The sequence below is a fragment of the Anomaloglossus baeobatrachus genome, chromosome 11, assembly GCF_048569485.1.
Source record: "Anomaloglossus baeobatrachus isolate aAnoBae1 chromosome 11, aAnoBae1.hap1, whole genome shotgun sequence".
NCBI lineage: Eukaryota > Metazoa > Chordata > Amphibia > Anura > Aromobatidae > Anomaloglossus > Anomaloglossus baeobatrachus.
This window is the reverse complement of record NC_134363.1, coordinates 37,332,723-37,345,700: the sequence shown is the minus strand read 5'-3', so window position 1 is coordinate 37,345,700 and position 12,978 is coordinate 37,332,723. Positions and strand designations below refer to the sequence as shown.

The following is a 12,978-nucleotide window of genomic DNA, read 5'->3' as shown; positions in this document are numbered from 1 at the left end:
ATGGCAGAGTTCTTGAGGTCCATGTTCATCACGAGTCTACCATAGGAAAGAGACTGGCCAAGAGTGGCCTTCATGGCAAAGTTCCAAGACGAAAACCACTGCTGAGCAAAAAGAACATAAAGGCTCGTCTCAGTTTTGCCAGAGAGCATCTTTATGATCCCCAAGACTTTTGGGAGAACACTCTGTGGACTGACGAGAGAAAAGTTGAAGTTTTTGGAAGGTGTATGTGCCAAAACATTTGGCATAGAAGTAACACAACATTTCACAATAGGAACATCATACCAACAGTAACATATGGTGGTAGTAGTGTGAAGGTCTGGGGCTGTTTTGCTTCTTCAGGACCTGGAAGACCTCTTGTGGTTAATGGAACCATGAATTCTGCTGTCTACCAAAAAATCCTAAAGAATGTCCATCCATCTGTTCTTGACCTGAAGATGAGTTGCACTTGGGTTATGCAGCCGGACAATGATCCGAAACACACCAGCAAGTCCACCTGTGAATGTCTTTACGAATAAACTAAAAACTTTAAAGTGGTCTAGTCAAAGTCCTGACCTTAATCCTCATGCTCGGAAACCCACAAATGTGGCTAATACGACAATTCTACAAAGATGAATGGCCAAAATTCCTCAAGAGCGTTCTAAAAGACTCAATGCCAGTTATCGCAAACACTTGATTGTAATTGTTGCTGACAAGGGTGGGTCAACCAGTTATTAGGCTTAGGGGCAATCACTTTTACACGGGTCCTGTAGGTTTGGATTTATTTTTCCCTTAATAATACTTAATTTATAAACTACATTTTGTGTTACTTGTGTTTTCTTTGTCTAATATTTACATTTGTTTGGTGTCTGAAACACTTACTGTATGTGTGACAAACGTGCAAAGAATAAGAAATCGGGAAGTGAGCAAACAGAATACCGAACTGCCAATCATTGACTTCCTTTGGGGTTTGGGCCGAGTCCAAACACGTAGATGTACGTTTTTTTACTTCCACAGGTTTGATCATCACTAGTTACTAGTACTGAGCACCCGAGCATGGTAGTGCCCGCTCATCACTAGTTACTAGTACTGAGCACCCGAGCATGGTAGTGCTCACTCATCACTAGTTACGAGTACTGAGCATCCGAGCATGGTAGTGCCCGCTCATCACTAGTTACTAGTACTGAGCACCCGAGCATGGTAGTGCCCGCTCATCACTAGTTACCAGTACTGAGCACCCGAGCATGGTAGTGCCCGCTCATCACTAGTTACCAGTACTGAGCACCTGAGCACGGTCGTGCCCGCTCATCACTAGTTACCAGTACTGAGCACCCGACCATGTAAGTGCCCGCTCATCACTAGTTACCAGTACTGAGCACCCGAGCATGGTAGTGCCCGCTCATCACTAGTTACCAGTACTGAGCACCCGACCATGGTAGTGCCCACTCATCATTAGTTACCAGTACTGAGCACCTGAGCATGGTAGTGCCCGCTCATCACTAGTTACCAGTACTGAGCACCTGAGCACGGTCGTGCCCGCTCATCCCTAGTTACCAGTACTGAGCACCCGACCATGGTAGTGCCCACTCATCATTAGTTACCAGTACTGAGCACCTGATCATGGTAGTGCCCGCTCATCACTAGTTACCAGTACTGAGCACCTGAGCATGGTAGTGCCCACTCATCATTAGTTACCAGTACTGAGCACCCGAGCATGGTAGTGCCCGCTCATCACTAGTTACCAGTACTGAGCACCCGAGCATGGTAATGCCCGCTCATCACTAGTTACCAGTACTGAGCACCCGAGCATGGTAATGCCCGCTCATCACTAGTTACCAGTACTGAGCACCTGAGCATGGTAGTGCCCGCTCATCACTAGTTACCAGTACTGAGCACCCGAGCATGGTAATGCCCGCTCATCACTAGTTACCAGTACTGAGCACCTGAGCATGGTAGTGCCCGCTCATCACTAGTTACCAGTACTGAGCACCCGACCATGGTAGTGCCCACTCATCATTAGTTACCAGTACTGAGCACCTGAGCATGGTAGTGCCCGCTCATCACTAGTTACCAGTACTGAGCACCCGAGCATGGTAATGCCCGCTCATCACTAGTTACCAGTACTGAGCACCCGAGCATGGTAATGCCCGCTCATCACTAGTTACCAGTACAGAGCACCCGAGCATGGTCGTGCCCGCTCATCACTAGTTACCAGTACAGAGCACCCGAGCATGGTAGTGCCCGCTCATCACTAGTTACCAGTACAGAGCACCTGAGCATGGTCGTGCCCGCTCATCACTAGTTACCAGTACTGAGCACCTGAGCATGGTAGTGCCCGCTCATCACTAGTTACCAGTACTGAGCACCCGAGCATGGTCGTGCCCGCTCATCACTAGTTACCAGTACTGAGCACCCGAGCATGGTAGTGCCCGCTCATCACTAGTTACCAGTACTGAGCACCCGAGCATGGTCGTGCCCGCTCATCACTAGTTACCAGTACTGAGCACCCGAGCATGGTAGTGCCCGCTCATCACTAGTTACCAGTACTGAGCACCTGAGCATGGTAGTGCCCGCTCATCACTAGTTACCAGTACAGAGCACCCGAGCATGGTCGTGCCCGCTCATCAGTAGTTACCAGTACTGAGCACCCGAGCATGGTAGTGCCCGCTCATCACTAGTTACCAATACTGAGCACCCGAGCATGGTAGTGCCCGCTCATCGCTAGTTACCAGTACTGAGCACCCGAGCATGGTAGTGCCCGCTCATCACTAGTTACTAGTACTGAGCACCCGAGCATGGTAGTGCCCGCTCATCACTAGTTACGAGTACAGAGCACCCGAGCATGTTAGTGCCCGCTCATCACTAGTTACGAGTACTGAGCACCTGAGCATGGTAGTGCCCACTCATCACTAGTTACCAGTACTGAGCACCCGAGCATGGTAATGCCCGCTCATCACTAGTTACGAGTACTGAGCCCCCCGAGCATGGTAGTGCCCGCTCATCACTAGTTACGAGTACTGAGCACCTGAGCATGGTAGTGCCCGCTCATCACTAGTTACCAGTACTGAGCACCCGACCATGGTAGTGCCCACTCATCATTAGTTACCAGTACTGAGCACCTGAGCATGGTAGTGCCCACTCATCATTAGTTACCAGTACTGAGCACTCGAGCATGGTAGTGCTCGCTCATCACTAGTTACCAGTACTGAGCACCCGAGCATGGTAATGCCCGCTCATCACTAGTTACCAGTACTGAGCACCCGAGCATGGTAGTGCCCGCTCATCACTAGTTACCAGTACTGAGCACCCGAGCATGGTAGTGCCCGCTCATCACTAGTTACGAGTACTGAGCACCTGAGCATGGTAGTGCCCGCTCATCACTAGTTACGAGTACTGAGCACCTGAGCATGGTAGTGCCCGCTCATCACTAGTTACCAGTACTGAGCACCTGAGCATGGTAGTGCCCGCTCATCACTAGTTACGAGTACTGAGCACCTGAGCATGGTAGTGCCCGCTCATCACTAGTTACCAGTACTGAGCACCTGAGCATGGTAGTGCCCGCTCATCACTAGTTACGAGTACTGAGCACCCGAGCATGGTAGTGCCCGCTCATTATTAGTTACTAGTACTGAGCACCTGAGCATGGTAGTGCCCGCTCATCACTAGTTACGAGTACTGAGCACCTGAGCATGGTAGTGCCCGCTCATCACTAGTTACGAGTACTGAGCACCCGAGCATGGTAGTGCCTGCTCATTATTAGTTACTAGTACTGAGCACCCGAGCATGGTAGTGCCCACTCATCACTAGTTACCAGTACTGAGGACCTGAGCATGGTAGTGCCCGCTCATCACTAGTTATGAGTACTGAGTACCCGAGCATGGTAGTGCCCGCTCATCACTAGTTACGAGTACTGAGCACCCGAGCATGGTAGTGCCCGCTCATTATTAGTTACTAGTACTGAGCACCTGAGCATGGTAGTGCCCGCTCATCACTAGTTACGAGTACTGAGCACCTGAGCATGGTAGTGTCCGCTCATCACTAGTTACGAGTACTGAGCACCTAAGCATGGTAGTGCCCGCTCATCACTAGTTACAAGTACTGAGCACCTGAGCATGGTAGTGCCCACTCATCACTAGTTACGAGTACTGAGCACCTGAGCATGGTAGTGCCCGCTCATCACTAGTTACGAGTACTGAGCACCCGAGCATGGTAGTGCCCACTCATCACTAGTTACGAGTACTGAGCACCTGAGCATGGTAGTGCCCGCTCATCACTAGTTACGAGTACTGAGCACCTGAGCATGGTAGTGCCCGCTCATCACTAGTTACGAGTACTGAGCACCCGAGCATGGTAGTGCCCGCTCATCACTAGTTACCAGTACTGAGCAAAAATGAGTTGATATTTTGCATCTCCTTAGCGAAAAAGTCTCACAAGAAGATCCTAAAACATGTGCTTCATCATAATTGCATGACTTTAGTGAAGATTTGTGTAATAACCCAGCCTTACAAGAAAGCGAGACACTGAAAAACACACGGAATTGATTGTAAGATCTGCTGTTATTCCTCGCCCCACACATGCAGGATGACACCGCTATACTGTATCTCTACGGCACATTTGTAGGCGGCAGTGTGAGATAATAAACTATGCTGGAATCTGGCACAGAGGACTCATTCATAGAGACAAACATCCTCGTAAAAAGCCGACAACGACATAAGTGATTACACCCACCGAGGAGCCACGTGACCCCCCCATACACAAACCTCGCCTATATGGACCATAACGGGGGGTGGGTGTCAGGGGAGTGCTATGGGGGTAATACCACATATATTCAGCATGACTGTCAACATTGACAACCACTGTGAAAACCTCATTCTGCCTAAGAACCACCCCAGTGACCTCCATGGGTGGAAAAGGGGGGTTACTCATACTAAAGAGCCCTCCCTTCCTCCCCCCAAGGAGAGAGGGGTAAATTGCCCTGTCTTCAACTGGTTAAAACACATTTTTATTATTTTAGCTCATGCACAACTATTGCCAGACGATTTCAAAAGAAAAACAAAAAAGAGGGGCTTTACTCACCCTCCCCTGGTCCAGTATAAAGTGTCGGAGTCTAACAACGCTGTTGCTGACATTACATTAGTGCTGCAGAAAATCATACACACAAAACGGCGCCGGAGACTCGGGTTTTCTTGTAAACAAACTGCTCCAGGAAGAGGGATTGTCCGAACCAGTAACCGTCCAGTACCAATGACACATAGGGGGTCACATTACATAAGAGGTCACAGCTAAGGGAATAAGAGCTTTCTGGAAACCCCTTTTATAGGCCCTGTGCACACAGTGCAGTTTATGATGCATTTTTGGTGCAGTTTGTTGTCCTAATCTGCATCCATTTCATTCCCCAGCAAAGTCTATGAGAATTCTGAAGTGCTGTGCGCACGTTGCTTTTTTTTGCCTGCGGTTTTGGGTGCAGAAATAGAGTGTTTCTCCAAAATAAGACCTAGCAGGAGTTAATTAAATAATAATAAAAAAAATAATTGAAAGCTGGGAGAGACAACAACTAAATAAATAGCAAAAGAAATAAAATACCAGTTTTCTTGGCTGAAGATCTCATCTGTACACCCGCCGCCTCCGGATCACTGATCTCCCAGCAGCGGACTTAACAAAAATGGCGCCTTGAGGTGGCGCTTGCGCAGATGAGATCTCGGCTTGCCATTGAGCCAATAGCTCAATCTGCACTGACTCCATTTCATTGAAGCCCACATCCGCCGCCACAGCCCAACCCCAGCACAGCTGCCGCCCCAGCACAGCTGCCGTCCCAGCCCCAGCACAGCTGCCGCCCCAGCCCCAGCACAGCTGCTGCCCTAGCACAGCTGTCGCCCGAGCCCCAGCACAGCTGTCACCCCAGCCACAGCTGTCGCCCGAGCCCCAGCACAGCTGTCACCCCAGCACAGCTGCCGCCCCAGCCCCAGCACAGCTGTCGCCCCAGCACAGCTGTCACCCCAGCACAGCTGCCCGCCCCAGCCCCAGCACAGCTGTCGCCCCAGCACAGCTGTCACCCCCCAGCACAGCTGCCCGCCCCAGCCCCAGCACAGCTGTCGCCCCAGCACAGCTGCCCACCCCAGCCCCGGCACAGCTGCCGTCCCAGCCCCAGCACAGCTGCCGCCCCAGCACAGCTGCTGCCCTAGCACAGCTGTCGCCCGAGCCCCAGCACAGCTGTCACCCCAGCACAGCTGTCGCCCGAGCCCCAGCACAGCTGTCACCCCAGCACAGCTGCCGCCCCAGCCCCAGCACAGCTGTCGCCCCAGCACAGCTGTCACCCCAGCACAGCTGCCGCCCCAGCCCCAGCACAGCTGTCGCCCCAGCACAGCTGTCACCCCAGCACAGCTGCCGCCCCAGCCCCAGCACAGCTGTCGCCCCAGCACAGCTGCCACCCCAGCCCCGGCACAGCTGTCGCCCGAGCCCCAGCACAGCTGCCGCCCGAGCCCCAGCACAGCTGCCGCCCCAGCACAGCTGCTGCCCCAGCCCCAGCACAGCTGCCGCCCCAGCACAGCTGCCGCCCCAGCCCCAGCACAGCTGCCGCCCCAGCACAGCTGCCGCCCCCAGCCCCAGCACAGCTGCCGCCCCAGCCCCAGCACAGCTGCCGCCCCAGCCCCAGCACAGCTGCCGCCCCAGCACAGCTGCCGCCCCAGCACAGCTGCCGCCCCAGCCCCAGCACAGCTGCCGCCCCAGCCCCAGCACAGCTGCCGCCCCCAGCCCCAGCACAGCTGTCGCCCCAGCCCCAGCACAGCTGTCGCCCCAGCACAGCTGTCGCCCCGAGCCCTGGCACAGCTGTCGCCCCAGCACAGCTGCCGCCCCAGCCCCAGCACAGCTGCCGCCCCAGCACAGCTGTCGCCCCAGCACAGCTGCCGCCCCAGCCCCAGCACAGCTGCCGCCCCAGCCCCAGCACAGCTGCCGCCCCAGCCCCAGCACAGCTGCTGCCCCAGCACAGCTGCCGCTCCAGCCCCAGCACAGCTGCCGCCCCAGCACAGCTGCCGCCCGAGCCCCAGCACAGCTGCCGCCCGAGCCCCAACACAGCTGCCGCCCGAGCCCCAACACAGCTGCCGCCCCAGCACAGCTGCCGCCCGAGCCCCAGCACAGCTGCCGCCCGAGCCCCAGCACAGCTGCCGCCCGAGCCCCAACACAGCTGCCGCCCGAGCCCCAACACAGCTGCCGCCCCAGCCCCAACACAGCTGCCGCCCCAGCCCCAACACAGCTGCCGCCCCAGCCCCAACACAGCTGCCGCCCCAGCACAGCTGCCGCCCGAGCCTCAACACAGCTGCCGCCCCAGCCCCAACACAGCTGCCGCCCCAGCCCCAGCACAGCTGCCGCCCCAGCCCCAGCACAGCTGCCGCCCCAGCACAGCTGCCGCCCCGCCCCAGCACAGCTGCCGCCCCGCCCCAGCACAGCTGCCGCCCCAGCACTGCTGCCGCCCCAGCCCCAGCACAGCTGCCGCCCCCAACCCCAGCACAGCTGCCGCCCCAACCCCAGCACAGCTGCCGCCCCAGAACAGCTGCCGTCCCAGCCCCAGCACAGCTGCCGCCCCAGCCCCAGCACAGCTGCTGCCCTAGCACAGCTGTCGCCCGAGAGCCAGCACAGCTGTCACCCCAGCACAGCTGTCGCCCGAGCCCCAGCACAGCTGTCACCCCAGCACAGCTGTCGCCCGAGCCCCAGCACAGCTGTCGCCCGAGCCCCAGCACAGCTGTCAGCCCAGCACAGCTGCCGCCCCAGCCCCAGCACAGCTGTCGCCCCAGCACAGCTGTCGCCCCAGCCCCAGCACAGCTGTCGCCCCAGCACAGCTGCCACCCCAGCCCCAGCACAGCTGCCGCCCGAGCCCCAGCACAGCTGCCGCCCGAGCCCCAGCACAGCTGCCGCCCCAGCCCCAGCACAGCTGCCGCCCCAGCCCCAGCACAGCTGCCGCCCCAGCCCCAGCACAGCTGCCGCCCCAGCCCCAGCACAGCTGCCGCCCCAGCACAGCTGCCGCCCCAGCACAGCTGCCGCCCCAGCCCCAATACAGCTGTCGCCCCAGCACAGCTGTCGCCCCAGCCCCAGCACAGCTGTCGCCCCAGCACAGCTGTCGCCCCAGCACAGCTATCGCCCGAGCCCCAGCACAGCTGTCACCCCAGCACAGCTGCCGCCCCAGCACAGCTGTCGCCCCAGCCCCAGCACAGCTGTCGCCCCAGCACAGCTGCCACCCCAGCCCCAGCACAGCTGCCGCCCCAGCCCCAGCACAGCTGCCGCCCCAGCCCCAGCACAGCTGCCGCCCCAGCACAGCTGCCGCCCCAGCACAGCTGTCGCCCCAGCCCCAGCACAGCTGCCGACCCAGCCCCAGCACAGGTGCCGCCCCAGCCCCAGCACAGCTGTCGCCCCAGCCCCAGCACAGCTGTCGCCCCAGCCCCAGCTGCCGCCAGAGCCCCAGCACAGCCAACAGTTTCTGGGACCTCCCTCACCCCTGCCTCCTGTGACCCCGCTCCACCTCCACCCCCTCCGTTAAGACACCACTGGGTTATAAGACAGACCCCATTTTTTTTTTCAACCCTCTTTGCTCTGAATTTGGGGTGAATCTTATAATATGGTGCGTCTTATAAACTGAAAAATACACACCAGGCGTCAAAGAAATAGTCAGTGCAGATTGAGCTATTGGCTCAATGGCAAGCCGAGATCTCATCTGCGCAAGCGCCACCTGAAGGCGCCATTTTCCTTAAGTCCACTGCTGGGAGATCAATGGGATGGAGGCAGTGCATGTGCAGATGACATCTTGAGCCGAGTGAAATCACTGAAAGCCGGTGGTGATGGTGGGGGGGGTGAAACATCATTCAAAGGCTGGGGATGGAGTGGGAGGAGAGATGGAAAATAGATAGTAAAAATATAAAATAAAATAAGTGAAAGTCAGTGAGGGACGTAAAATAACAAAGTGCTAATAAAAAACAGAAATAAATCAAAAGTCGGGGGGAGACAGAAAATAAATAATAATATTAATAACTGATAGCCAATGGTGGTGGCAGAAAATAACTAAATAATAAAAACTATAAAGCCAGTGGGGGGGGGGGGGGTAACCGAAAAATAATATGTAATGATAATAATAATCAAACGCTGGTAGGGAAAACCGTAAAATAGTATGTAATAAATAACAATAACAACAATAATAATCAAAAGCTTGTGAGGGAAATAAAAAAATAGTATGTAATAATAATAAAAATAATAATAATAATCAAAATCTGGTGGGGGAAACTGAAAAATAGTATGTAATAGTAAAAATAAAATATTAATATATATTATTAATTTATTTTTATTATTACATAATAATAATAATAATAATAATAATATGTAATAATAAAAATAAATTAATAATATGTATTAATATTTTATTTTTACTATTACATACTATTTTTCAGTTTCCCCCACCAGATTATTATTATTATTATTATTATTATTATTATTATTATTATTATTATTATTATTATTATTATTAATACAAATCTGATGGGGGAAACCGACAAATAGTAAAATAAAATATTAAATATATTGTTATTATTAATTTATTTTTATTAATATATTTTTTTGTTTCCCCCACCAGATTTGTAATAATAATAATAATAATCTGGTGGGGGAAACTGAAAAATAGTATGTAATAATAAAAATAAATTATTATTATTATTAATTTATTATTATTACATACTATTTTTTTGTTTCCCCACCAGATTTGTAGTATTATTATTAATAAATAATATTAAAATTATTATTATTATTATTATTATTGTTATTATTATTATTATACAAAATCTGGTGGGAGAAACTGAGAAATACTATGTAATAAAAATAAATGAATAATAATAATTAATTTGTATTATTATTTTTATTATTATTACATACTATTTTTTCGGTTTCCCCCACTAGATTTTGATTATTATATACTATTTTTTGGTTTCCCCCACCAAATTTTGATTATTATTAATAATTATCAAAATTTGGTGGGGGAAACCGAAAAATAGTATATAATAATGCTAAAAATATTATTAATAATAATAATATTTTTAGCATTATTATATACTATTTTTCAGTTTCCCCCACCAGATTTTGATTATTATTATATACTATTTTTTGGTTTCCCCCACCAAATTTTGATTATTATGATTAAAATAATAATAATATTAATAATCATAATAATAATGATGATCAAAATTTGGTGAGGAAATTGAAAAAATAGTATATAATAATAATCAAAATCTGGAGGAGGAAACCGAAAAATAGTATGTAATAATAAAAATAAAATATTAATATATTGTTATTATTAATTTATTTTTATTAATATATTTTTTTGTTTCCCCCACCAGATTTGTAATAATAATAATAATAATAATAATAATAATAATAATAATAATAATCTGGTGGGGGAAACTGAAAAATAGTATGTAATAATAAAAATAAATTATTATTATTATTAATTTATTATTATTACATACTATTTTTTTGTTTCCCCACCAGATTTGTAGTATTATTATTAATAAATAATAATAAAATTAGTATTATTATTATACAAAATCTGGTGGGAGAAACTGAGAAATACTATGTAATAAAAATAAATGAATAATAATAATTAATTTGTATTATTATTTTTATTATTATTACATACTATTTTTTCGGTTTCCCCCACTAGATTTTGATTATTAATTATTATTATTATTATTATATACTATTTTTTTGTTTCCCCCACCAAATTTTGATTATTATTAATAATAATCAAAATTTGGTGGAGGAAACCGAAAAATAGTATATAATAATGCTAAAAATATTATTAATAATAATATTTTTAGCATTATTATATACTATTTTTCAGTTTCCCCCACCAGATTTTGATTATTATTATATACTATTTTTTGGTTTCCCCCACCAAATTTTGATTATTATGATTAAAATAATAATAATATTAATAATCATAATAATAATGATGATCAAAATTTGGTGAGGAAATTGAAAAAATAGTATATAATAATAATCAAAATCTGGAGGAGGAAACCGAAAAATAGTATGTAATAATAAAAATAAAATATTAATATATTGTTATTATTAATTTATTTTTATTAATATATTTTTTGTTTCCCCCACCAGATTTGTAATAATAATAATAATAATAATAATAATAATAATAATAATAATCTGGTGGGGGAAACTGAAAAATAGTATGTAATAATAAAAATAAATTATTATTATTATTAATTTATTATTATTACATACTATTTTTTTGTTTCCCCACCAGATTTGTAGTATTATTATTAATAAATAATAATAAAATTAGTATTATTATTATACAAAATCTGGTGGGAGAAACTGAGAAATACTATGTAATAAAAATAAATGAATAATAATAATTAATTTGTATTATTATTTTTATTATTATTACATACTATTTTTTCGGTTTCCCCCACTAGATTTTGATTATTATTATTATTATATACTATTTTTTGGTTTCCCCCACCAAATTTTGATTATTATGATTAAAATAATAATAATATTAATAATCATAATAATAATGATGATCAAAATTTGGTGAGGAAATTGAAAAAATAGTATATAATAATAATCAAAATCTGGAGGAGGAAACTGAAAAATAGTATGTAATAATAATAAAAATAGTACAAATTATTAATAATAATAATTATATACTATTTTTCGGTTTCCCCCACCAGATTTTGATAATTATAACTATATACTATTTTTTGGTTTCCCCCACCAAATTTTGATTATTATGATTAAAATAATAATAATAATAATCATAATAATAATAATAATGATGATCAAAATTTGGTGAGGAAATTGAAAAAAATAGTATATAATAATAATCAAAATCTGGAGGAGGAAACTGAAAAATAGTATGTAATAATAATAAAAAAAATAGTACAAATTATTAATAATAATAATTATATACTATTTTTCGGTTTCCCCCACCAGATTTTGATAATTATAACTATATACTATTTTTTTTGTTTCCCCCACCAAATTTTGATTATTATCATTAATTATCATTATTATTAAATCAAAATTTGGTTGGGGAAACCGAAAAATAGTATAAATAAATAAATAAATAAATAAATAAATAAATAAATAAAATAATAATAATAATAATAATAATAATAATAATAATAATAATCAAAAGCTGGCGGGGAGGGAAAAACAACATAAATAAAGCAAAAAATAATGAAAAGCTGGGGGAGGGGCAGGACAATAAATTAAAAAAAAAAAAAATCCAGTGCAGAGAAACAAGCTGTGCTGGCTGCAGGCGGGGATGGGTGCGGTGAGATGACACATTTCCATCACTTGCTGAGGAGTTTGCAGGGGTAGTGCAGGATTGTGGTCAGGCTACAGCTCTCAGGGGGCAGGACCTGCTGGGGGTTGTAGTTACTCCCTAGATTGCATTCAATCATCTTATGTGATTAGGCGGTAAAGGTAGCACAGCCGCCGCCCATATGGGTGTTCTGTTACTATCGCAGACACTCACGGTCACACACTGCGGCTGCTGGGTGCGGTTTTTCCCTAGGGCTGTATAGAATGAATGCAGCAATTACCTGACAGGACAGAGACCCTCATGCTCGCAGTCCTCGCCCTCCCGGACGTCCTAGGGCGGATACAGCGGAAGCTGCGCTGCTGGGGGTTTTACTACTCCTTTCGATTTCGGCGGCTGGCGTCACCATGGTAACAAAGATGGCGGCGCCCAGCTTCCGGGAAAAAGGGGAGCTAATAAGCTCCGTGCTGCCAGGAGGATGGTGGAGGAAGAGCTCAGTGCAGCCAGGGCTGTGTGTACCTGCAGTGTACAGATACTATCGGGGGTGGCCATGTTTATAGGTGATACCAGCCATAGGGCTCACTTCTCACTGGGTTTTGGTGCGTTTTTATAATCCTTGGTTCTATCACAGTGGGATATTATTATGTGGTGATGAAATATGTCTGATGTGGATTGTATTTCATATCTTC

The 12,978-nt window shown here is 46.7% G+C and overlaps 1 protein-coding gene across 4 annotated transcripts in view; it reads right to left on the bottom strand.

Annotated features, from left to right (window-relative positions):
- The window catches only part of LOC142256621 (cell adhesion molecule CEACAM7-like), a 93,088-nt gene extending 80,410 nt beyond the window's left edge, over positions 1–12,678 (bottom strand). For all 4 annotated transcript variants that reach the window (XM_075328400.1, XM_075328401.1, XM_075328402.1 and 1 more), the window contains exon 1: positions 12,573–12,678. In XM_075328400.1, the coding sequence (XP_075184515.1) occupies positions 12,573–12,594 (22 nt within the window). In that variant the 5' untranslated portion in view covers positions 12,595–12,678. The remainder of the gene's footprint in view (positions 1–12,572) is intronic.
- Positions 12,679–12,978: the final 300 nt, after the last annotated feature.